The 25,132-nt window shown below is 48.4% G+C and overlaps 2 protein-coding genes across 4 annotated transcripts; both read left to right on the forward strand.

The window, feature by feature from the left end:
- The first annotated feature begins 1,372 nt into the window (after positions 1-1,372).
- IKZF4 (IKAROS family zinc finger 4) lies at positions 1,373-15,316 on the forward strand. Of its 3 annotated transcripts, XM_029206585.1 has the most exons (8): positions 1,373-1,459; positions 3,212-3,305; positions 4,738-4,842; positions 6,164-6,424; positions 7,424-7,591; positions 10,427-10,576; positions 11,040-11,171; positions 11,801-15,316. In XM_029206585.1, the coding sequence occupies exons 1-8, from the start codon at positions 1,373-1,375 to the stop codon at positions 12,559-12,561; spliced, it is 1,758 nt and encodes a 585-aa protein (XP_029062418.1). In that variant the 3' UTR covers positions 12,562-15,316. The 3 variants fall into 3 exon arrangements, with proteins under 3 accessions (XP_029062418.1, XP_029062415.1, XP_029062416.1); XM_029206582.1 differs by lacking the exons at positions 1,373-1,459; positions 3,212-3,305 and having other exon boundaries at positions 3,987-4,842; positions 10,427-10,588; XM_029206583.1 differs by lacking the exons at positions 1,373-1,459; positions 3,212-3,305 and having other exon boundaries at positions 3,987-4,842.
- A 2,602-nt stretch (positions 15,317-17,918) lies between these two features.
- RPS26 (ribosomal protein S26) lies at positions 17,919-20,104 on the forward strand. Its single transcript, XM_029206758.1, has 4 exons — positions 17,919-17,996; positions 18,259-18,436; positions 19,536-19,666; positions 19,996-20,104. The coding sequence occupies exons 1-4, from the start codon at positions 17,994-17,996 to the stop codon at positions 20,029-20,031; spliced, it is 348 nt and encodes a 115-aa protein (XP_029062591.1). The 5' UTR covers positions 17,919-17,993; the 3' UTR covers positions 20,032-20,104.
- Positions 20,105-25,132: the final 5,028 nt, after the last annotated feature.

Genomic DNA, 25,132 nt, shown 5'->3' on the forward strand with positions numbered 1-25,132 from the left:
CTCTCCTGTTCTTCGAAGAAGTTTTCCCACCGCACAGAACCTGTTTCAGAAAATCCACCTTTTCTTCCCCTATCTCTTTCTAAAGGTGCAGGTCATTCCCTCCTGGGGAAGAGAGGGAAGAAAGGAGGAATCCATTAATTTACTACACAGGTGCTCTCCCCACCCCCATTCCCTATCTTTCAAGGGAAACTGAGTTGCTCAAACGCAGCTCGTGCAATTAACTGACTGAGCAGTGCTTGTCCCAAGTTTTCTGGGACTGAAATGTTTAAGGGAACCTTGGCAGAAAGGGATCCAGGGGTAGACAGCCCAAAGTTTCACGGCCCCTCCCACCCCCAAATTCTTGGAATCAGAAAATCTAGTCTTCCAAAGTAGGTCAGCACGTCAGTGAGCAGCTCCTCTGGAAGGGAAGGGAGCAGAGGCCTTGTCTTGATAGAGGGCGGATTCAGCCAGGGCTGTCGGCTGCTGGGGCCCCAGGGGCACAGGAGGGGAGGGGAGGTGGGGAGACTATACCAGTACTTTGCCTGGAATCTGAAAGGGCTCAGGGCCACAGAGCAACACGAGCCTGAGATCAGACTGTGCAGGGCCCTCTGGCTGCTGGGAAGGGGGAGGCTGTCAGTCCCCAGATCTGGAGAGCGACCTCCCTCCTGGAGGAGGAAGGAAAGGAGGGATACGAGAGCCTGAGTTCTGTGGGGGAGGGGCTCTCTGCCGATCTGAGAGCCTTGAAGCTGCCCGCTGTCCTGGGCCCCATGACCTCTGAGGCCTTGGCTTCCCCAGCTGGCAGAGGATTGGGCCTTCCCTGGGGGCCCCCCCTTTCTCCCCCAACCCTGTGGGCCCATCCATCTCTCTCTCTCGCACACACTCTTGTCTCTCTCAGGCATTTGTTGTGCAGTTCCTCTTTGTCTGCTGGGCACGAGGGCAACGGCATCTGCCTCCCTCCCTGTGGACTCCCCAACCCCAGCCCTTCACTGGCTTGAGAAAGGGATGCTGTAGCCTAGCCCCCGTCACCACATACACATTCTCTCCAGCCCCCTCCCCAGGCACATCCAAGCTGTGCTGCTTCTCTCTCCCTCTCTCTCCCTCTCTCCCTCTCTCTCCCTCTCTCTCCCTCTCTCTCCCTCTCTCTCCCTCTCTCTCTCTCTCTCTCTCTCTCTCTCTCTCTCTCTCTCTCACACACACACACACACACACACACAGACACACGCTCACACACACACCCTGGGCTGAGCTCTTGCTGGCTGCAGCCGTGGGCCCCTGCTCACCGTGCCGCTGCCGCTGCCTGCGAAATGACGGCGGTTCCCCTCACTTCCAGGAATCCACGCTTCCTGGAAGGTGAGTGGCTGGGCTCACCCCTGCCTGCCACCGAGACGCAGACATGCACACACCACCCGCACTCCCTCGCCGTTTCCAAGGCGGCGGCCGCGTTCGCACCCCAGGGTCTCACCGGCAAGGGAAGGATAATGTAAGTTCAGGCAGAAGGTGGCTAGTGGAGGGGGGAAGGGGGGCACTGGGGCTAGGGAGCCAATTCAGTAACAGCTCCCAAGCCTGAGGAGAGGGAGAGGACGGGGGCTGTGTGTGTAGCAGGGGAGGGGGCGTTCCTCCTTACACTTGCGGAGGATGGGAAATGGTGTTTGGTGTTGCTAAGCGAAGGCTGCGACTTGGACAGTGGGAGCTTGTGGTGACATCTTGATTAGGCCTTGGGGACAGATGTAGAGCTGCCTGGGGTGAAATGCCAATGCCGAGACGGGCTGGGGTGGGAATGGGCAATAGAAAGAATCGAGGTAAAGAGAAGCCCTCGCAGCAGATGCCTCAACCTGGAACTGAGATCCGAGGGGCTTCAGCCTCCTCTCCACAATAGAGCTGGGGATGGGCGTCTTTCTTTGCTCCTGACCCCACTCTTCCCTGCTAGCAGTCTAGCATCCTGCCCCCTGGAACCCATGGTCAAGAAGAGGAAGGCGGTTAGGATGAGGTCCCTTGCAGAGAAGTGTGGAGGCTCTCGGACCTCACGGCTCTTCCCTAGGTGGCCACTCTTTGAAGGGATGGAGGAAGGGCAGCAGGAGCGGAGGGCTGCACCCCCTCAACATGGGAAACACATTTAGCTGGTGGGATGTTGCTCTGGTTCCTTTCTCTTCCTCCTGCTTTTATGCCCTTTGCCCACCTCCTGGTTCCTCTGATGTGAACTTCATGATTTGGCTTTGCCCTCTGGGGGTTCAGCCAATCTGTGATGACTTTGACCAAGAAAATTTCTCTGAGACCTGAGAGCAGCCCTAATTCTTGGCTTTGACAGTCTGGGATTTCTTGGGAGTCCCAGGCATTTGAAATTCCCTCACTGGGGTTTCTGGGGCTGAGAGAGGAACTGCTGAACTTCCTAAATCTGACTCTAGTTCTCTTCACCTTCCAGCTAAAACTCAAAATCCCTGGAGCCCCAAAAGGCTTTCTGACCCCTGAAATGGATTTATTTTATGTATTAGCCCCATAAAAGTAGACTTGAGCTTGTTTTGCCTCTTACCTTTATCCTAGGGAAGGCAACGGCATCAAAGAGCCCATTGAACTACTGGTGTGACTCTGGAGGTAACTGCTCTTCCTCCTGTTCCCAGGCCTTAAGAGGGAGAGCCACAAAGGGTGTTTTTCCCTTAGTGTCCCTAGATCTCCCTTTAAGGATATTTTCCCCATATATCAAGCCCCAGGCCCCAAGAGGCAGCCTCAGCCTGGTAGGCTGGGACCAGCAATGGATTTCCAGCAAGCTCACTCATCCTTTTAGGGTCAAGGACTCAGCGCCAGGGCCCAGAGCCCTGTTCTTCCCCCATTACTAACATCCAGTGATTTAGGACAAGTCAGCACTAACATTTGAAAAGGAATGAGAAGATAACCTTTCAGCCCTTCTAACCTTAGCAAACACTACTCTTAGTTGAAAGGACATATTTTAAACCTGGGTCTGAGTCTACAAGTCTCAACCCACAACTCTGAGATGCTCACTTCACGATATGTGTGTGGTCCTGATATGGGGCAACTTTTTTTAGATAACCATGGCTCATCCGAAGAGCCCCAGCTGGGGAACCTCAGTTTCAAGCCATAAGGCTTCTTCGATAGGTAGTGAACAAATTTCCTCAGGCTTTGATGGGATAGAATGGGGGAAATGGGACTTTTAGTAGAGGATATGAATGGGAAATGGTCCCAAAGTCCTGAGTGGTTGTTTTCTTCCCACTGACCAAAGCTGGAGAGGGATCCCTCAGGAGGGTGTGTTCCGGATTTCTTGCCTCAGGCCCAAGACTCCAACCATTTTATAATGGAATCTTTATTTTGTGAAAGTAAGTATGTGCATAGCTGGGAAATTGGGTAAAATACTAATAGGTGGACTTTAGGGATGAATTTTAGGGTTTGTCTCTCTCTCTCTCTCTCTCTGTCTGTCTTCCATATTTAGGCCTGTGTGCACACATCTATGCATGTTCATGTTAGCAGATAATGTTGAAGGCTATGACTATGTTTCTCCCAATAGGTATGTTCTCTTTATGTGTATCTACATATATGGCATGTGTCCGTGTCTGTGTGTGTTTATCTACATGCTACATGTGTTTTATTTCACCTGTATATTTGTGCAGAAGACTGTGGGGAGGAGGGATTTTTTTTAAAGATATGATTCGTATCTTCAGGTGTGTTATCTGATTTTTAAAAACATATATGACACTCTTAAAAAGCATTTTTACAAAGCAATTTGTGAACAAGTTAAAATGAATATATTGAGAATAAACTGATTGTTTCACTGTCAAGGGACCATCAAGTAGTAAATATGTGATTGGAATCATATCAGATGGAGGCTTTCTAGAGTAGCCACATTTTTGCTGATTTTAGAAAGTCGAATGGGCCCAGCTCTTCCCTACTGAAACGGTGACTCCCAATTAGCTATACAGGTGTTGGTTAAGGCATGGGTACTTACTGTTTGTGATCAGATTGGGGTTCCACCACTACTTGACCTTAGACAAGTAACATAGCCTTCTTTGTGCTTCAGTCTCCTCATCTGTAAAATTAAGAAAATATTGGCACCTACTTCACAGAGTTGCTGTGAAGATTAAATGAGATGATTCATTTAAAGTGCATAGAACAATTTCTAGCATGTAGTAAGTACTCAATGTTAACTGCTATTGTGAATTCCCTGGTGGTTCTGTGGTTAAGACTCCGCGCTTCCAATGCAGGGGGCGTGGGTTCACTCCCTGGTCAGGGAATCAAGATCCCACATGCCATGCGGTGTGGCCATAAAATAAAAGAAAAAAATTTGAATTAAAATGTTAGCTACTATTATTATGATTACTATCATTATGATTAGATTCAGGGACAATTTCAGCTGCCCTTCCTGCAGATCCCGAACCTGGTGTCAGGGGCTCCGGAGAGGAACAGTAGGGAAGAACGTCTGTCCTGAACCACCTCCCTCCTGAGGCCCCATTTTCCTCTCCATCCCGGCCCGCCCAGCCCCAGCCCTGCTTCCTGTGGACGTCAGGCAATGATGCTCTTCCCCTCAGGCCTAGATGAAGGTAGGGTGGGCAAGGCGCAGCCACTGAGCTCGTGGAAGTCAGCACCGGGCACCCAGGCTGGCGAGGGCACAAGGTATGGTGCCAGGCATACAACACTGACTTGTACATGGCTACGAGATAAATGTTTGTGAAACTTAACTTTGAAGAGATTAGGCAATGGACAGTAAATGGCTCGCGCTGCAACTTCACCTCCCCTCTTGTTCTCTCCTCCAAGGTAGCGGGGACTCATCTCTGGAGAAGGAATTCCTCGGGGCCCCAGTGGGGCCCTCAGTGAGCAGCCCCAACAGCCAGCACTCTTCTCCCAGCCGCTCACTCAGTGGTAAGTGCAGCCTCCTGCCCTCCCTGGCGTTACGTGCCCTCAGTTCGCCTTCCATGGCAGCCACTTCCCCATCGCTGCCCTCCTCTGGTTTCCGGCTCAGAGTCTCTAACAGGACTCAGGAGCTCAGTCCGGGGTTTCCCTGACTTCTGAGAGGAGAGTGAATGGTCACTGCCTAGTGACTAGGGTGGAATTAAAAGAGGCACGGGTGGGATTAAGGTAAAGGCTCCAAAGAGGAATTCTGGAGCTGGAGAAATGAGTAGATAGAAATGGTCGTGAGCTGGAGTTAGGAAATAGAGATGAGAAGGATCCCCCCATCACCACCCCCCAGTCTCCTGCCAGACAGGGTCCCCATGACTGCCCCTCCTCAGCTGGCCCTGGATCTGTGACATTCTCTAAATGGTTGGAATAGCCAGGAATGTAGGTCAGAGCTAGAGCCAAAGCTCTCTCCTCAATGGCTCCTCCCTTCTCCATCCCCCTCTCCAGATTTTTACGGAGGGGAGTAGAGGTGTTTGGTCCTATGGGGTGGGAGGATAGTGTGAACCATTTCTGTCTTCCAGCTTTGCTCTTTCTTCAGCCCACCGTCTTGGTCTTCCTAGGACCATTTTCCCGCCACTGTTACTTGCTGGCTTCCTGCCCAGGGCCAAGCCAGACATCTTTCCTAATGACAAGAGAGTAGAGAAGAAAGCTCCCCTTAGCCTCCTCCTCTCCCCAGTAACTGAAGACACCCCATGTACCCCAACTTTTTTTCTCTTGAAACCTATTTTCCTGGTGGCTGGAATAGGAGGAAAGGTTGTTTCAGGTCCCAGCAGGACCCCATATCACCACCCAGGATACTTAGGGGATTGGCTTCTTTCTTTCTTTTTTTAAAAATTTATTTATTTATTTTTGGCTGCGTTAGGTCTTTGTTGCTGCATGCGGGCTTTCTCTAGTTGTGGTAAGCAGGGGCCACTCTTCACTGCGGTGTGCAGGCTTCTCACTGCGGTGGCTTCTCTTGTTGCGGAGCACGGGCTCTAGGCGCAAGGGCTTCAGTGGTTGTGGCTCACAGCCTCCAGAGCGCAGGCTCAGTAGTTGTGGCGCACAGGCTTAGTTGCTCCGCGGCACGTGGGATCTTCCCAGACTAGGGCTCGAATCTGTGTCCCCTGCACTGGCAGGCGGATTCTTAACCACTGTGCCACCAGGGAAGTTCTGGATTGGTTTTTTTTAAAGCCTCAATGTCTCAGGGCTTGGACACAGCCTTTCCGACTTTAGGAGGGCCTTTCTGGCCCACGAGCAGGTTCCCCCCTTTGCCTGTCTCTATCCTAAACACCCTCCCACCCTCCAGCCAACTCCATTAAGGTGGAGATGTACAGCGATGAGGAGTCGAGCAGACTGCTCGGGCCAGATGAGCGGCTCCTGGAAAAGGACGACAGTGTGATCGTGGAAGACTCGTTGTCGGAGCCCCTGGGCTACTGTGATGGAAGCGGGCCAGAGCCTCACTCCCCCGGTGGCATCCGGCTGCCCAATGGCAAGCTCAAATGTGACGTCTGTGGCATGGTCTGCATCGGACCCAACGTGCTCATGGTGCACAAGCGTAGCCACACGGGTGAGTACAGCAGGTGCTCCGAGGCAGAGGCTGTGCTGCGAGGCCATGCCGCAGTGGGGTAGCCTCAGGAAGGGAAGGGTCTCTCCCAGCACCATTTCTAGCTGATGAAAAAAGGTCTGGTGATGAAATTTGGACTCCCTCAACACCTGTACTTCCTGGCACTTTCCTCAGCTGTTGTTACAAAGAAAAGCTGGTATTTGTCTCAGGAGGTGACGGAGGGGAAGGTGTGGTAGCCTCAAGAAGGGTCCTGTAGTCCAACAGGGTATTGTTTGGGCCCTTCTGTCTCATGACTTTTTTTTTTTTTTTTGCCGTGCTGCGAGGCATGTGGGATCTTAGTTCCCCGACCAGGGATCGAACCTTTGCTCCCTGCAGTTGAAGCGCTGAGTCTTAACAACTGGACCACCGGGGAAGTCCCTGTCTCATGATTTTTTTTTTTTTGCGGTACGCGGGCCTCTCACTGTTGTGGCCTCTCCCGTTGCGGAGCACAGGCTCCGGACGCACAGGCTCAGCGGCCATGGCTCACGGGCCCAGCCGCTCCGCGGCATGTGGGATCTTCCTGGACCGGGGCACGAATCCGTGTCCCCTGCATCGGCCGGCGGACTCTCAACCACTGCGCCACCAGGGAAGCCCCTGTCTCATGATTTTTTTAAAAAAAGGAACACAGAAGCCTCTTCCCAGCTTTCTTGGGCTTTGGGCTTCAGACTTCTGGGGCAGAGTGGGACCTGCGGGGCTCAGTTCTTAACAACAGTCTTTGGCCCAGAGTTCCAGGGCTGGTGCCCTTCCCCCTGCCACACACCTCTCGTCCACATCTCAGGGTGAGACTGTTCCCAAGGGGTCCTTATAAAGCAGGATTTGTGTGTGTGGCACAGCCCTGCCTCTCAGAAATGTGTTCTGAGCACCTTCCTTCCCCCGGGCGGGGTGAAGCAGAGGGTGAGGGACTAGGTTTAACCTTCACAGTTCCTCACGCCCGGTCGTCTGGGCTCTGTCTTCCACTCGCAGGGGAAAGGCCCTTCCACTGCAACCAGTGCGGTGCCTCCTTCACCCAGAAGGGCAACCTGCTGCGCCACATCAAGCTGCACTCTGGGGAGAAGCCCTTCAAGTGTCCCTTCTGCAACTACGCCTGCCGCCGGCGTGATGCACTCACTGGCCACCTCCGCACACACTCGGGTAGGTGGCCTGACCGGGACACCCAGCAAATAGAGCTCAGCCACTTTTCTTGTATTGGGGGAGTTACAGTGTCTGCCACTGAGGAGGGCAGAGCACTCACAGAGCAGGGCAGCAGGCCCCATGGGGGATTTGGGGCTTTTTGATGGGGTATTTTACATCTGCCATTCTCTGTAATAGGGAGCAAGAAGGAGCCTGGGTGACGTTGTTGGCTCTCAACAGTCACCCTCCCTGACTTGGTTTTTATTTATTTATTTATTTATTTATTTATTTATTTATTTGGCTGTACCAGGTCTTAGTTGCAGCACTCGAGATCTTCATTGCCGCATGCAGGATCTTTAGTTGTGGCATGCAGACTCTTAGTTGTGGCATGCGGGATCAAGTTCCCCGACCAGGGATTGAACCCAGGCCCCCTGTGTTGTGAGCGCAGAGTCTTAACCGCTGGACCACCAGGGAAGTCCCCCGACTTGGTTTTTAAAGTTCACGCTGATGCCAGAACCCTCTGGGCCCCATCACCCCCTACTGCTGAGCACCAGGGAAACCCCTCCTTCTACTCCCGTGTGCCCCAGGCCCCACACCTGTCACCATCTGCATCTCCCCCCTCTGTCTGTCCGCCCCTTGACTTCCTGCTGGTTCCTGAAAATTTTCATGGGCCTCCCAAACTGGAAGAAAGGAAGCCTAGGAAAAGAGTATCCCATTTCTGTTTCCCATCCCAAGAGGTTGTCACCTTCCCAGAGGCAACAGCAAATCCAGAGGGTGCCTGGAGGTCAGTGTTTGGAACAGTGCCAGGGAACTGGACTAACCAGGTTTCCTAGCCCCAGCTAAGGCGGGTTGAGTCGACGTCTTTCTGAATCAGCTGGACAGATAGCACTTTTGAAGCATTTTGCTAACTTTTAAGCTTTGGCTTGGACTTGGGAAGAGGCCAGGAGCTGAGCTGGCAGGAAGGAGGGAGCTCAAGATTGGGAAAAGGAAGGAAGAAGGGCAGAGGGGAAATAATTAGTAGGGTCTGTCCTTGGAAACCTTCCTTGCTGTTTTTCTCTTTTCTTAAACTCTCCTAGGCCAGGATTTAAAGGGACAGAGCAATCACCTCACCACCCTCTACTTCTCCCAGCCACCTACCTTGTTCTAGATTCTCTCACTTTGGAGCTGGGACCTCTTTATCTCTATGTATGTGGAGAACCAGGGAGAAGGATCATTATTGATTCATGCTTTATAATCTCCAAAGCATTTCACGTGTGTCTCCTCACTCATGTGATCCTCGTAACAATTCCAAGGTAGATGTTATTATCACAGAGCTCTTCTGCAGCCTCGCTGGAATCCCGTTAATGGCAGGTGCCAGGGAGTTGTGCTCCTTTTCTGAGGAAAAGGGGTGGCTCCCCCTGCTGGTTTGGGACAAGGATGGCTTGGCCCCCTAGAATTCCTACCAAAACAGCAGGGCCAGCTGGGTGGATATTGGACGCTGCTCTGTAGGAGATTATTAGGGACGGAAGCAGACACAAATACTGTTGGATCCCATCTCTGTGAGATGTTTTCTATCACAGCCCACACTATAGGAAAAAAGGAGTTTCTCCCCTAGATGTTAGATCATTTCCCCAAGAGTCTTGGGTGGATGAGGACCACGGCATTCATCTCATCCCCCAACCACTCGGATTTACAGTGCCAGAGCAAAACGGCAGTAGATTGATTGAGACTAGGCCCAGTTTAGGCGTTGGGGGGTGGATAGTAATACCAGCCTCCTGGAGATGCCTTCTCCCGAGCCCCTGCTCAATAGTAGAATGATACTTTCACAAATATCATCTCTCAAGTTTTCTGTGTGTTTTTCTTGTGGTACGCGGGCCTCTCACCGCTGTGGCCTCTCCCACTGCGGAGCACAGGCTCCGGACGCGCAGGCTTAGCGGCCATGGCTCACGGGCCCAGCCGCTCCGCGGCATGTGGGATCTTCCCGGACCGGGGCACGAACCCGCGTCCCCTGCATCGGCAGGCGGACTCTCAACCACTGCGCCACCAGGGAAGCCCTCAAGTTGTTTTTAAAGGAACTGTTGATCTCAGTTTTTCCAACCTTTTTCTCTTCAGTGGAAACAAAATCTTCATAACCTGTTCTTTGTTTTTTAAAAAAAGACCCCCAAAGTTGGTGTTCTCTTCCTTTTATTCTTCACCTTTACTTTCCTCTTGTTCTGTTCTTTTTTTTTTTTTTCTCTTCTCAGAATTTCTCTATCAGTGATGGTTTTTCTAGGGCTCTTTTGGTATCTCAGTGTAGAGAGAAAGAAAAATGAGTAGTAAAACCAGAGGGATGGAGGTAAGAGTACAAGTAAAGGTCAGTGAAAACTGCCCCTCCCCACATTGGCAGATCTAAGGGCTCTTGTTTCTGTCACTCCAGCCCACCAATTTCCCCCAAACTGAAACAGATAGTTCGTAAGCAAAAAATCCCCTTGTCTGATAAACAGCACTTATACCCGCCTGCCACATGGAAAGGTTAAACCACAGTCTGGGCCCCAGACTCTGAGATCTTGGGGTGGGGCCAGCCTGCCTGCCAGGGATGACCCCCTACAAAGTCCCTGGGTCCTCCCTTCCTTTGAACAACAATTTGGCCATCTTGAGGCCCACCAACTGTCCAAAGCTATGTGCCCTGGGTCCCCTCTCTTCTCCCATAGCTGCCCGTTGTCCCTCCTCTCCAAGGTTTGGTCGTCTGTCCGTGTTTGCAGCTGAAGTTGGGGAAAGGAAGACAAGCAGAAGAACTCGACTGAGCAACGCCCGTGCACGTTTGCTCCTGGGCGGTTTTGCAGAGCCAGGGCACAGGGAGAAGTAACTCCAGTGCTTCCTCTTCTCTCTCCTACACAGTCTCCTCTCCCACGGTGGGCAAGCCCTACAAGTGTAACTACTGCGGCCGGAGCTACAAACAGCAGAGCACCCTGGAGGAGCACAAGGAGCGGTGCCACAACTACCTACAGAGTCTCAGCACTGAAGCCCAAGCTCTGGCTGGCCAGTCAGGTGAGCCTGCAGGTAGGACCATCGGGGAGTTGAGGACAAGGCCGGAGGGAGTGCAGGACAAGGGTAATCCCAGCACCTACCCCCACAAAGGGATGGGGTCTATGGAACAGGGACAGTTACCCCAGTAAATGTGCCGAGCACCCCAGTTGGTGCAGAGCCCTGTGGTGGGTACTGCAGGGAGATCCAGAGGAGGGGGAGGATTTGATCTATGTCCTCAGTCTAATGGGAGAGAGAGAGAGTACAAGGAAGTATACAATCAAGGGCCACGTGTATTGTCCCCAAATTATCAGAAATGTGCTGTGGTGAGGTCTAGATGGGGTGAAGTAAGCAGAGCCCCATTTCCCAGGCATGGGATTTGACCTTACTTAGCTACTGACCTGCTGGTTTTCTCCAGGCAAAGGCAGCTGGGCCCCTGCCACCCCTACTCAGCTGCTCCTACCTGTTCCCACCTCCCTCCCACTAGGTGATGAGATACGGGACCTGGAGATGGTGCCAGACTCCATGCTGCACTCATCCTCTGAGAGGCCAACTTTCATTGATCGTCTGGCCAACAGCCTCACCAAACGCAAGCGTTCCACTCCCCAGAAGTTTGTAGGTAAGAGCCCAGTTGGAGAGGAGACATCAGCTTTAAGCCACAGCTCATCTAAATCTGAGCACTGGTAGCCCTTAGATCAACTGGGTCTGGAGATTTGCTTGGGGGAAAGAAAGCGGTCTGGTGGTCTTTGGTGCTCAGAATCTATCCCCAGAACAGGAGGGGAGTGAAGAGGGAGCGCATTGTGACGGTGTAAGAAGGGTCAGAGTTGAGGTCTCTCCAGGTGGTTGGTTGTAAGAGGAGGGGGTCAGGGGCTCAGGCTCTTCCAATTTTTGAAAATAGTAAGGACTTCAGTCTACGGGGGCTGAGTGAAGGACCCTTAGAGTCAGAGAGAGGAGGTGTGTATGGAGTCCCCCAACCTGGCCCTGTTCATTAGCTCTCTAAGGACCTGGAGCTTTATAGAGAGCAACGAAGGAAGTATTCAAGACCAGTGGGCTGGGACTGTGTCCTTCCCTAAGTTTATAGCCCAGAGTCAGGGAGTAGCCCCACAGAGGACCTGACCTTGAGGGAAGTAAATGAGGGGTGGTGAATAATGTTACAGCCATCCCCAGGGGAAAGAAAATGAAGAAGTAATCCTGGGGGAGCTTAGGAATTATCCAAAGCCAGCCCTGCTGAGACCCTTCTCTCCACAGGCGAAAAGCAGATGCGCTTCAGCCTCTCGGACCTCCCCTATGATGTGAACTCGGGTGGCTATGAGAAGGATGTGGAGTTGGTGGCACACCACGGCCTGGAGCCTGGCTTTGGAGGTTCTCTGGCCTTTGTGGGGGCAGAACATCTGCGTCCCCTCCGCCTTCCACCTACCAACTGCATCTCAGAACTCACGCCCGTCATCAGCTCTGTCTACACTCAGATGCAGCCCCTCCCTGGTCGACTGGAGCTTCCAGGGTCCCGAGAAGCAGGTGAGGGACCCGAGGATCTGGCTGATGGAGGTCCCCTCCTCTACCGGGCCCGAGGCCCCCTGACTGACCCCGGGGCGTCCCCCAGCAATGGCTGCCAGGACTCCACAGATACAGAGAGCAACCACGAAGATCGGGTTGGGGCAGTGGTATCCCTCCCTCAGGGTCCCCCACCCCAGCCTCCTCCCACCATTGTGGTGGGCCGGCCCAGTCCTGCCTACGCCAAAGAGGACCCCAAGCCACAGGAGGGGTTACTGCGGGGCACCCCAGGCCCCTCCAAGGAAGTGCTTCGGGTGGTGGGCGAGAGCGGTGAGCCGGTGAAGGCCTTCAAATGTGAGCACTGCCGCATCCTCTTCCTGGACCATGTCATGTTCACTATCCACATGGGCTGCCATGGCTTCAGGGACCCTTTCGAGTGCAACATCTGTGGTTACCACAGCCAGGACCGGTACGAATTCTCTTCCCACATTGTCCGGGGGGAGCACAAGGTGGGCTAGTGACCAAGCGTCCCCCCTCGGTCCACCACTCCACTGCCCTACCTACAGGAGTCTAGCCCTGTCCCCATCACATCCCAAGGAGTTGGGTTGTGTAGCCCCGCTACTGGCTACCTGACTTCACACCTGACCCTGACCCCTCCTCACCTGTGCGCCTCCTCTTCCCCGACTGCTCTAAGCATTGTGATGAAACAGGTCTTTTGCTTATGTTTCTCCTTCTTCTCTTCTCCTCTCCTCCCACCATACTCACTGAGTTATTTATTAATATAATTTGTTTTCTTTTGCTTTTTTTTTTTCTTAACTTATATCGGTCACTTACCACACCCCACCTTCCTGCCCACAGTCCCCTTCTGCTTTAGGCCTCATTTTTCTCTTTGATCCAGCTTTCTCCAACAGCCCCAGGGGTAGGAAGCTCCTCTTAGTGCTAAGAGACCCTGAGCTTCTTGACTTAAGTCCTCATCTTTTACATCATCTGATTCTTCAGTTTCGATGGTGATAGCTCCCTCTGGCCCTGCCTTAGCTCTGTGACATTATATCTCCTCTCTGGGACCCTTCAACCTGGTACTCCATACCTCTTGTGCCCTCTCACTTTAGGCAGCTTGCACTACTCCTGATCGAATGAAGAAATCCCTCATTTGGAAGTAGGAGAGGCCGAAGACATTCTCCCCAGGCACCATGGGACTGAGGGTCCTCTTGACATCCCCCTAGGAATACGAGTTCCCCAAAGCCCACATTCAGGATCTGCCTCTAGGATGTGATATCTCTCTCTTCTCTCCTCGAACTGCCCGTCTACTCCGTGGTGGTTTTTCTGTCCTTGGAGTGCCCCAATTTTATATTCTCAGGGGCCAAGGCTAGGTCAGCAGTCCTCTGTCTCTGACACGTTTGGAGCCACAGGTGCCTAAATGGGAACCAGGGAAGGGAATGGGTCAAAATTCTTCTCTTTCTCTCCCACCTCTCAAACTTCTTCACTCTAGTGACCTTCCTGGGCTCTCAGGGACTTCTGTGGTCCCTGTCCTATGAGAAACTGGTGAGTTGCTGCCTGATAACAAGGGGGTACCCTCAGCCCCCCGCGTCACGCTGCCTTCTTCTTCTCCCCCTAGCAGGATTCACCCTCTCATTCCCGGGCTTCTGGGCCCTGTTCTTAGGATCAGTGGCAGGGAGAAAAGACTGTCTCTTTTCTCTCTCCTAATTTTCTGTATAACCAAAAATTATCCCAGGATGAGCAAGGGCATGTGCCCCTCTCCCCATTCCACTCTTGTCCCAGCAAGAATGGGATGGGCACAACGGAACTGGGGGGTCATCCTTTACTGCCCCCTCTACACTCAGCTCCCAGATGTAGGGCAGGAGGGGGCACTCTCCTGGCTACTGCAGAGACCCCTGGCTATTTGGGTAACCTAGTTAGTGAGAAGGGGGCAGGAGGAGATACAGCTCCACTGCAAATGGAGGTCTCTTTCTACAAGAGTTCCCTGCCCAAGGCCACAGCCATCCCATTCTCTGCTTCCTTGAGATTCAAACCAAAGCCTGTTTTTCTATATTTAAAGATAAAAAAAAGTAAAAACCAAACACAACACCTCACAAGTTGTAACACTTCGTCCTTCTCTCGCTCTCTCTCTCTCTCTCCCTCCCTCCCTCCCCTTTTCTCTTCCCTTCCATCTTTCTTTCCACATGTCCTTTCCTTATTGGCTCTTTTGCCTCCTACTTTTCTCACTCCCTATCAGGGATAATTTAGGGGGATGGTAAAAGGTTGGCTAAGGAACAGACCCTGGGATTGGGGCTCTTAAGGGCTCTAAGAGAGTCTACCTTACCCTATTATGGGAAGGGAGACCCTAAAAAACTTCTCTTCTTCCTCCTTTTCTCCCACACTATGTGGTCTCCCCAAGAGAACCAGATTGTCAAGGAGGGGCACCGTGGGTTGACTGTTCCTCCTTGACAATGTAGCAATAAACAGATGCTGCCAAGGGCAGAGGATCGGGGAGTCATCTGGGAGGAGAGTGGTCTCTGGAGAAGGGGAGAGTCTTCTTGAGAACACCCCAGGGAACTGGCTTCTTGTTTCAGAATGGCAGCAGAGCTGCGATTAATATCTGGGGTTCCCCTCAACTGTCCTGGTTATTGAGCCCCTTCCTGTTAGACCTGCCCTCACCACCTCTTCTGCTGCTGTGTATTTGGTGACACCTCATAAGGACTAGTCCCTTCTGGGGTATCAGAGCCTTAGGGTGCCCTATCCCCTCCCCCAGTCAGTTTCGGCACCTGTAACCTCCTGGAACATGAAAGACTATGCTCTGAGGCCATACTCTGAGCCCATGAGAGCAGAGACTGGAAGGGCAAGACCAGGTGCTAAGGAGGGGAGAGAAGGGCACTCTGTCTCTCTCCAGACCATCACTGCACTTTAACCAGGGTCTTAGGTACAAAATCCTACTTTCCAGAGCCTTCCAGCTCTGGAACCTCAAACATCCTCATGTTCTCTCCCAGCAGCCTTTTGCATAAAAAAAAAAAAAAAGTAAAGAAAAAGAAAAAAAAATACATTGAAACCCACATGGAGAAAAGAGGTGTTTTCCTTTTATATTGATATTTAAAATCAACACCACACAAAAAAATTTCTAAATAGACACTTTTCCAGACCTTTGTTTTTTCGTGTCAGTGTCCAAGCTGCAGATGGGATTTTGTAATACTTCCGGCAGCTTCTTTCCTTGTGTACATAATATATATATAATATATATTTTTAATCAGAAGTTATGAAGAACAAAAAGAAAAAAAAAAATAAAACACAGAAGCAAGTGCAATACCACCTCTCTTCTCTCTCTCCCAGGGTTTCATTTGTAGCCTATGCTTGGTGTCTCCTTGGACCTTAGCCCTTCACCTCCTCCTTTTCCTCTGGTTCCCCCTTCCCCCACCCCCTTTTTTTTTAAAGAGTTTTTCTCCTTTCTCAAGGGGAGTTAAACTAGCTTTTGAGACTTATTGCAAAGCATTTTGTATATGTAATATATTGTAAGTAAATATTTGTGTAACGGAGATATACTACTGTAAGTTTTGTACTGTACTGGCTGAAGGTCTGTTATAAATAAACATGAGTAATTTAACACCCCTGGTTGTTTTTGCAGACTTCCTTTGCCTTGCTTTTCTGCTGGGAGGGAGGGGGACCTCCTTGCAGCATACTGTACCAACTACTAAACATTTTGAAGGTGAACAAGTATAAGACTGAAAGGAAACCAAACAAGAGTGCTCAAGTTGTTTCTACAGAAGAACAGAAGAATTTTCAACCTAGTATGGGAAGTGGAGGAGAGTTGCCCACCAGGAGTGCCTTCAGGAAAGGAGAGAAAACCCAACCTGTCTATCTGTCCAAAGCAGAGATTCATCAAACATTTGTTGAGTACCTACTATGTGTAAAACACACTATATTCCCAGGGAGATACAAGATACAATAGCATGAATAATGACGATAATAGGGTCTACCACTTCTTGAGCATTTCATAAATGCCAAGCACTGTACCAAGTATTCATTTAATTGTAGAGACAACCTATGAAAGAACGGTCACCATTACTAGTGAAGAATAAAAGCCCAAGAGAGAATAAATAACTTGTCTAAGACTTATAAGCCCGTAAGTGATAGAACCTGGATTTGAACCCAAGGATATGGTGCGTTCACCCAGTCTGTGTTTATCCCTTAAAGCCCAGAAATCCAGCCAGTGAAACCCCCAGGCTATAAAAATCCAAAGAAAAGCCAACATAGGAACATTGACTTGGTTCTGTCTTAAATATTAACTATTTTCTGTCCCCCTCACTGAACGTTTTCTGTTCTACCTCATTGCCATTCTATACGATATTGTCTGCTTTGTGTTTTCCATGAGACTATATTGAAGTGAAAACTGGAGATGCTTCCATCTAGAGTCTGTCATTTTCCATGACCCACTGAAACTAGCAAATTGAAACTCAAGACCATGAACATAGTTGTTTTGAAGCCAAAACTAAGTTAGAAAATAAATTTTAACCCCAATAAAGTGGGTTACAAATTAACGGAAACCATAATGGGTTGTGGGAGGGAGAGTGAATCTGGTGTATTCGGACTCTAGAATGACTCATGAATGAAGGGTCAGTCTCCATCTGTACCATCTTGGGTCTGAATGCTGGGAGGTCACCTTGACACCCAAATTTCTTCAATTTTGGAGACAAGTGGGTGGTTGGCTACCCATGAATAGCCAGTCCTGCTCAAGGCTAAAGACTCTCTGAAGGCTCTCCGGGGTAAATGGAACTCAGAACAAAGTATGTTTCAGTAGGGGGCCAGATTCATCAATGAGTGGTGAAATCACCTTGGTGGGGATTGATCGACACTTATTAAAAGAAAATAGAACATAACAGTGCACCTTATGTCATAAGGGCATTGTTTCATGAAGTTTATGTTTCAGTTTTGTATGTACTGAGTACATTTGTGTATGTACTGAGTACCAACGTAAAATATATTTCTACTAGGAGTCTGAGTCAAATCTCTTAAGTCACTAGTCCAGGCTATATATACCTCCATCCATTTGTTACGTAAGAGACAGCATAGTATAGTGGAGCCAGAACACCTCATACTAGCACGACGTGACTTCAGACAACCTCAATTTTAACCTCTCTACACCTCATTTTTTCAATCTGTAAAGTAAGGACAATAATAGAACCTACCTTAAAGGCTTGTTGAGGGTTAAATGAGTTAATATTTATACAATGCTTACTACAGCGCCTAGCATTGAGCTATCGGGATCCAGGAATAAAAAAGCGAACGAGGAACAACCCTAGCACCAACGCACTTGTCCATGTCTCCTCGTTGTGGGGTTTTCTCCATATTGAAAGGAGGAAGTAACAAAATGCTTTATTCCACCCCCACCGCACGCCACCCCCGCCTTCTTCCATTTCTCAATCTAGCACCAAGTAACAGGACTGTCAGAGAAACGAGCCGAGAGCGTCCCCCGGTGGCATAGTGTCGCCTTCGGTCTCGGTGCTTGGGGCCCGGGGCCTGCCAACCTCGCACTACAACTCCCACCATGCATCTCTTGCCCTCCGGCCTCTAACTGGGAAGGCGACTTGCGGCCCTGCGCTGGGGAACTTCCCCGCCCAGCATCGCAAAAAAGGATAACTATAGCCGCCCAGAATTACTTCCGGGGTAGGGCGTCGCAAGGGTTGCTGGGAAACGTATAACTCTAATTTTCTTCCGCCAACTGGTTAAATAGTCCCACCGTCACCGTGTGCCACGGAAAAAGAAACTCGAGAAACACCTTCCTGCCCTAAATTTCAGCGGAAACACTGAATAATAAAGAAAATTTGAGTAAAGTGGATTTCCGTTCTTGGCGTGCTTCCAGTAGACGTCTAGGAGGTATCTCCCGGCGTGAGCGTAGGGATCTCGCGCTATATAGGAGAGTCGGCCCGAGAGCCGGATCTTTTTTCGCCTCCTCGCTTCCAACATGGTGAGTCCTCTCTCGTGGTGAATGTGCGGGCCGGGTGGAGGCTTGAGAGGAGCAGATTTTGGGATTGTGGGGGTTTGAAAACCTGGGCCACGGTGGGGGAGTGGAAAGAGCGTATGTTTGTTCCAGGCTTGGAGGGATTTGTGGAGGGACTGGATATCTGAGTGGCACTTTTCTGGGGGTTGCCGGCGCGGAATGTGGCTGGAAAGGAGATAGGCTGGGTAAGTTGCGCCTTCTTCCTAATGGGGTTTTCATTTTCACGCAGACCAAGAAAAGAAGGAACAATGGTCGTGCCAAAAAGGGCCGCGGCCACGTGCAGCCTATTCGCTGTACCAACTGTGCCCGTTGCGTGCCCAAGGATAAGGCCATTAAGAAGTTCGTCATTCGGAACATCGTAGAGGCCGCAGCCGTCAGGGACATTTCCGAAGCGAGTGTTTTCGATGGTGAGTGAGCTCCTGGCGCGCAAACTGTGCAAGTATCTTAATACCTAAAACCACTTCCTGCCTCCTCTCCCCCCCCCCCCCCCCCCATCCGCAGGCTCTGTTCATTGGAGCGTGTCCAACAATTTTCTTGCACCTTTAGGATTGTTGTCGGTAGAAGAGAATGATGTTTTTGCTATGTTGTTTGCCGTTTTGAGTCTTCTCTGGACAGAGGGGACTTTTGGTCGTACTGCACAATCTTTGAGCCTTATTTTGTGACTGTAGGGGATGAGATTCTAAAAGCATTTATAGTGTTTATCCTGTATCAAAACTTCGGGAGTACTAGCTGAAAACGTAAATGTAACAACTCTTGAATTGTTGACAAACATTTGAGTAGTTGTAGAAAGGAGTCTTTTGAAGACTTTTAAGAGTCAAAGCAGTCCAGTTTGGTTGACAAGGCTGATATTTGAAGCAATATGATGTCGTTTTGATTGTTTCTTTTTCTTAAGACGAATTAAATTTTTTAGGCAACAGGAGTAGGCATTAGGGCTGATGCAATTGCTGAAGGAACTGGATTTTTGGTGATATTACATCTGTGGTGTGGATTTAGTCCCTATGGTGACAGGGTCGCTCAGTAAGGGAATATTCATTTGTGGAACTGTGTTTTATATATATATGTGTATTTAGATACCAGAAACTGAACACTTGGCTTTGGGGGTGAAATCTTGTAGATATGTCTGACAGACACTTATGTGAGTTTACTTTTTTAAAAAATTTATTTATCATTCATTTTTGGCTGCATTGGGTCTTTGTTGCTGCGCGCCGCCTTTTCTAGTGGCGGCGAGCGGGCCTCTCATAGCGGTGGCTCCTCTTGTTGCAGAGCTCAGGCTCTAGAGCGCAGGCTCAACAGTTGTGGCCCACGGGCCTAGTTCCTCTGCGGCATGCAGGATCTTCTGGACCAGGGCTCGAACCCGTGTCCCCTGCATTGGCAGGCGGATTCTTAAACACTGCGCCACCAAGGAAGCCCATGAGTAAGTTTACTTTGACTGATAGAATGAACAAGAAAGAACAGTGCAATGTGGTACCATACCTAATATCACACCTCTAATTTTTTGTTTCTTAGCCTATGTGCTTCCCAAGCTGTATGTGAAACTGCATTACTGCGTGAGTTGTGCCATTCACAGCAAGGTAGTCAGGAATCGTTCTCGGGAAGCCCGGAAGGACCGAACACCTCCACCCCGATTTAGACCTGCTGTGAGTATCTTAAAGGAGATGTGGAAGCCAGAGGGGTAATGGACAAAAGATAAGGAAGGACCCAAGGAATATCAAATTAAGATCTCTGCCTGTGGGTGGGATCAACTAAGTCTGTAAAGACCCACACCTAAACATTTGTTTAGAGACACTTTTGAAGAATAGCTGTAAGAATTTGTTACAGATTGAGTAGTGTAATCTTCTTCCACATTTATTCATACTTTTATGGTCCAAACACATTGTTAGTGATGGGAGGGTAGTGGTCAAGTTCTTTGAGGGGGGGACTCTTCTGTGCGTGGTTTTTTAAAATTCTTCATTTCTTTATCTTCCAGGGTGCTGCCCCACGACCTCCACCAAAGCCCATGTAAGGAGTTAAGTTCTTAAAGACTAAAGAAATACTGTTCCCTGGAAAGACAATAAAGTGGAAATTATACTTTATATGGCATGTTGAGTATGTATTGTCAGGTGGGGGGGGTGTATGTCATAGAATTAATTACTTTTACGAAGTATTCAGTTGTGGAGTGCCACATGATGTTTTCATAGGGTGAGAAAGCTTATCCAGATGAGTTAAACCTTTTGTATTTCTGCCTTTGGCCTTCCCAATTTGCATAGCTGAAGGTTGGGGAGAGGAGTTAAGGCATCTGTGAACGTTAGATTAATTCAACCTGGCAAGTAGCTTAAGCTGGGGTCTTTGAAACAGAGAGGAACTAGCAGGGTAAGGAGTGTTATTGAATCAGGAAGTGATTTAGACTGAGGTGTGCATACCCCTGGTGGAGGACAGAAGACTATTTACTAGGAGCACGTGACTTGGATAGCTTAAGGGGTCTGTATTCAGATTTAGGTAGCTTAAAGGGTCTGTATTCAGATCCTTCGTAAAATTCACCTGTCTCCTGTGGTCTGCTGGTAAGCCAGTTCTCACCCAGCCTGCATCTTTCTATGGTACATTGCTCTATGGGGTGAAAATGTACAGGACACGAGGCGTTCCTAGAAATTTGTGGAAGTTCCAAGAGAGGACGTTTCCACGCAAAGTATGGGAAAAGGCTGTACCTAATTTTATCTGTGTGACAATGGTTCCTTTGTTCCAGAATTCAGAAATTAGAAAGTTACCGGCTAGGGATATACAGTTGAACCTTGAACAACATGGGTTTAACTGTGTGGGTTGTTTTGTTTTGTTTTGTTTTCAATAAACACATACTACACAGTCCACGGTTGTTTGATTCCTCAGATGGTGAAAGCACAGGCAAATAAGAAGAGGTAACTCTAAAGTTATATGAGGATTTTTGACTGGGTGGTACCCCTAACCTATGTATTGTTCAGGGGTCAAATGTATGTTTATTTGAAAAATTCGTTTGGGAATGGATTGCTAAGGATTTTGCTGGTTAGGTTATGTGATTTTTTTTCCCCCCTGAATTAAGCTAAACTAGGAGCTTGGAAGTTTTGATTAAAATACACATTGTTTGGGAATTCCCTGGCAGTCCAGTGGTTAGGACTTGATGCCCTCACTGAGGGCCTGCGTTCAATCCCTGGTCCAGGAACTAAAATCCCACATGCTGCACTGTGCAGCCAATAAAAAAAAAAATAAACATTGTGGGAAACGGTTTGTTAAAACACTGAATGTAGGCAAGAGTCTCCATCCTTTGGGGAGACCCACAATATCTGTGCTTCTTCATTCCTCTACACTGTAATGACCCTGCTACACCAGGGATAAAACATTGGATAGAAAAAAATAGGGTTCAAGGTGAAAATGAATGCTGAACCTGGTGGTCCTAAATCCCAGCTTGCTCAATAAAACCAAATTTATGTAGTAAATCAGGATCGTTTGCGTGCAGAGATTTCTCTTGCGATGTTTATAGGCACAGCTTATCCTTTTCTCGGGGTAGGTCTTAATTGGCTCTCCCATGAGTTTAAAAACTGATTTAAACTAAGAGCCTAAGAGCTAAAAATTGTTTTAGCTGTTTATCTATTGGTACTTGAGGATAATCCCAAACTAACTGATTTTGGAGTACTAGAAGTAACTCACAAAAGGGCTTTCCATGTGCTTCAGGTTCTAAAATAGCCCCATCCCACCTCCCAATCCACCAGTTACAAAGAACTCAAATGGTGTCTGATGGGCAACCAGGATATCCAGTTTCTACGTATGGGAAAGTTACCTCCTGTATAGACATCCATCATCTATCCCAGAAAAGAAAGCCACTTAAGTTGTCAGAAGTAGCCCACAGGTCAGTTTGAGTTTCTCAAGGTATTTGGACTGCAAGGTCAGGAGCCTTCTCTGCTTAAGCTATTGTGGACTGATGTTCTAGTAGTTGGTCACAGAAAAGATGATATAAACCTTTGAGCCCCTGCCTCCACCCCCACCCTTCACCTCCAACTTAATTTATTGGACTGTTAGGAGGGGGAAAGTTAATTGCAGTCTCAGCACCTCCCTAACATTTCAGATGTGTTCTCCAGTCTCGATGTGTAAAGCCAGGTAGACCCCTCTGGGCTCTTCCAGGCATTGGCCCAATGTGCACCTGTGAGGTATTGGATTTCAGGTCAATTCCCTGTGGTCAAGATTCATTGAGAACCAAAGCAATCTTAGGAAAGAAAAATGGAGCTGGAGGAATCAGGCTCCCTGACTTCAGACTATACTACAAAGCTATAGTAATCAAGACAGTATGGTACTGGCACAAAAACAAATACAGATCAATGGAACAGGATAGAAAGCCCAGAGATAAACCTATGTACATATGGTCACCTTATCTTTGACAAAGGAGGCAAGAATATACAGTGGAGAAAAGACAGCCTCTTCAGTAAGTGGAGCTGGGAAAACTGGATAGCTACATGTAAAAGAATGAAATTAGAACACTTCCTAACACCATACACAGAAATAAACTCAAAATGGATTAAAGACCTAAATGTAAGGCTAGACACTGTAAACCTCTTAGAGGAAAACAGGCAGAACACTCTTTGACATAAATCACAGCAAGATCTTTTTCGACCCATCTCCGAGAGTAATGGAAATAAAATCAAAAAACAAATGGGACCTAATGAAACTTAAAAGCTTTTGCACAGCAAAGGAAACCATAAACGACGAAAAGACAGCCCTTGGAATGGGAGAAAATATTTGCAAACGAAGCAACTGACAAAGTATTAATCTCCAAAATATACAAGTAGCTCATGCAGCTCAATATCAAAAAAACAACCCAATCCAAAAATGGTCGGAAGACCTAAGTAAACATTTCTCCAAAGAAGACATACAGATTGCCAACAAACTTGAAAAGATACTCAATATCACTAATGGTTAGACAAATGCAAATCAAAACCACAATGAGTTATCACCTCACACTGGTCAGAATAGCCATCATCAAAAAATCTACAAACAGTAAATGCTGGAGAGGGTGTGGAGAAAAGGGAACCCTCTTGCACTGTTGGTGGGAATGTAAATTGTTACAGCTGCTATGGAGAACAGTATGGAGGTTCCTTAAAAAACTAAAAGTAGAACTACCATGTGACCCAGCAATCCCACTACTGGGCATATACCCTGAGAAAACCATAATTCAAAAAGAGACATGCACCACAATGTTCATTGCAGCACTATTTACAATAGCCAGGACATGGAAGCAGCCTAAGTGTCCATCGACAGATGAATGGATAAAGAAGATGTGGCACATAGTATACAATGGAATATTACTCTGCCATAAAAGGAAACGAAATTGAGTTATTTGTAGTGAGGTGGATGGACCTAGAGTCTGTCATACAGAGTGAAGTATGTCAGAAAGAGAAAAACAAATACCGTATGCTGACGCACGTATATGGAATCTAAAAAAACAGTACTGGTGAACCTAGTGGCAAGGCAGGAATAAAGACGTAGAGAACGGACTCAACGCAGTGGGGGAAGGGGAAGCTGGGATGAAGTAAGAGATGGCTAGTGGGAAGCTGCTGCATAGCACAGGGAGATCAGCTGGATGCTTTGTGAAGACATAGAGGGGTCTTAGAGACCCCTCTAGGTCATAGAGAGGATGGGAGAGAGGCTCAAGAGGGAGGGGATATGAGGATATATGTATACTTACAGTTGATTCACTTTGTTGTACAACAGAAACTAACACAACATAGTAAAGCAATTATACTCCAATAAAGACATTAAAAAAAATTGAGGTCCTGAAACACCCTTTCCTTCAACCTCAATTCCTGGATTTTCACTTTTCTTTGCCTACCTCTCCATAGCTTAGCATGTATGAGGAAAAAATTACTGCCTATCACACTATTTAGGTTAATGTGTTTTTTAGTTTACACATTTAGCTTATTTATTCTTTCAGTAACTGTTAGGTGTAGAGGGGTGTGCATTTCATATGCACTAACAAGCTAATAGGCCTATCAACAGAGACTGAGCAATAGATGAAAGCATGGGCTAAAGTCTACTTTCATTTATTTGTTCAGTAAATACTAATTGCCCATGTGCTTGGCACTTTGCTTCTGAGTCCAGGTTGCCTATTAAAACAGAGGCGTCCAGGGACTTCCCTGGTGGTCCAGTGGTTAAGACTCCACGTTTCCTCTGGGGGAGCACGGGTACCATCCTTGGTCAGGGAATGGCGAGGCCAAAGAAAAAACAAAACAGAGGCATCCGGTTAAGAACCTAAGAGCTGAGTCGCGCCTCTGACACATTGATCTGTGTGACCTTCGCTGAGTTACCTAACCTCTCTGTCTTCAATTTTCTAATCTTTAGGACAGTCATTCCTATATCATAGTATTTTGATGTAGTTTAAGTAATATAAAATATTTATTGAGTACCTACTATGTGCCAGACATTTCTAAGTGCTAAAGACATAAGCAGTGATCAAGTTCCTGGTCTCATAGAGCTTTTTTAAAGAAAAAATTTTATTTATTTTTTGCTGCATTGGGTCTTCGTTGCTGCGCGTGGGCTTTCTCTAGTTGTGGTGAGCGGGGGCTACTCTTCGTTGCGATGCACAGGCTTCTCACTGCGGTGGCTTCTCTCGTTGAGGAGCACGGGCTCTACGTGCGCAGGCTTCAGTAGTTGTGGCATGCGGGCTCAGTAGTTGTGGCTCGCGGGCTCTAGAGCTCAGGCTCAGTAGTTGTGGTGCACAGGCTTAGTTGCTCTGAGGCATGTGGGATCTTCCCAGACCAGGGCACGAACCCGTGTGCCCTGTGTTGGCAGGCGGATTCTCAACCACTGCGCCACCAGGGAAGCCCTTTTTTTTTTTTTTTTAAACAAGCTTTTATTGATAAATATTCTTCGACATTATTTTGGGAATTGTCCTCCTTCTCAAGAGTGTATCTGTCTTTGTCTCTCTCTCTCCCCCTTATAAATCTAAATGTTATTTCATCACTAAATAAAATATATTAATAAAAAACACAGAGAGGAACATATTTAATTAGTGGACTTCTAAAAGATGATTCATATTCAATAGATCTCTATGTAGGGAAGCCCTTTTTTTTTTTTTTTTTTTTTTTCTTTTATTGATAAATATTTTT

The sequence above is a fragment of the Monodon monoceros genome, unplaced genomic scaffold (genome assembly GCF_005190385.1).
Source record: "Monodon monoceros isolate NGI ecotype Baffin Bay Population unplaced genomic scaffold, NGI_Narwhal_1 Super_Scaffold_6, whole genome shotgun sequence".
NCBI classification, from domain to species: Eukaryota; Metazoa; Chordata; class Mammalia; order Artiodactyla; family Monodontidae; genus Monodon; species Monodon monoceros.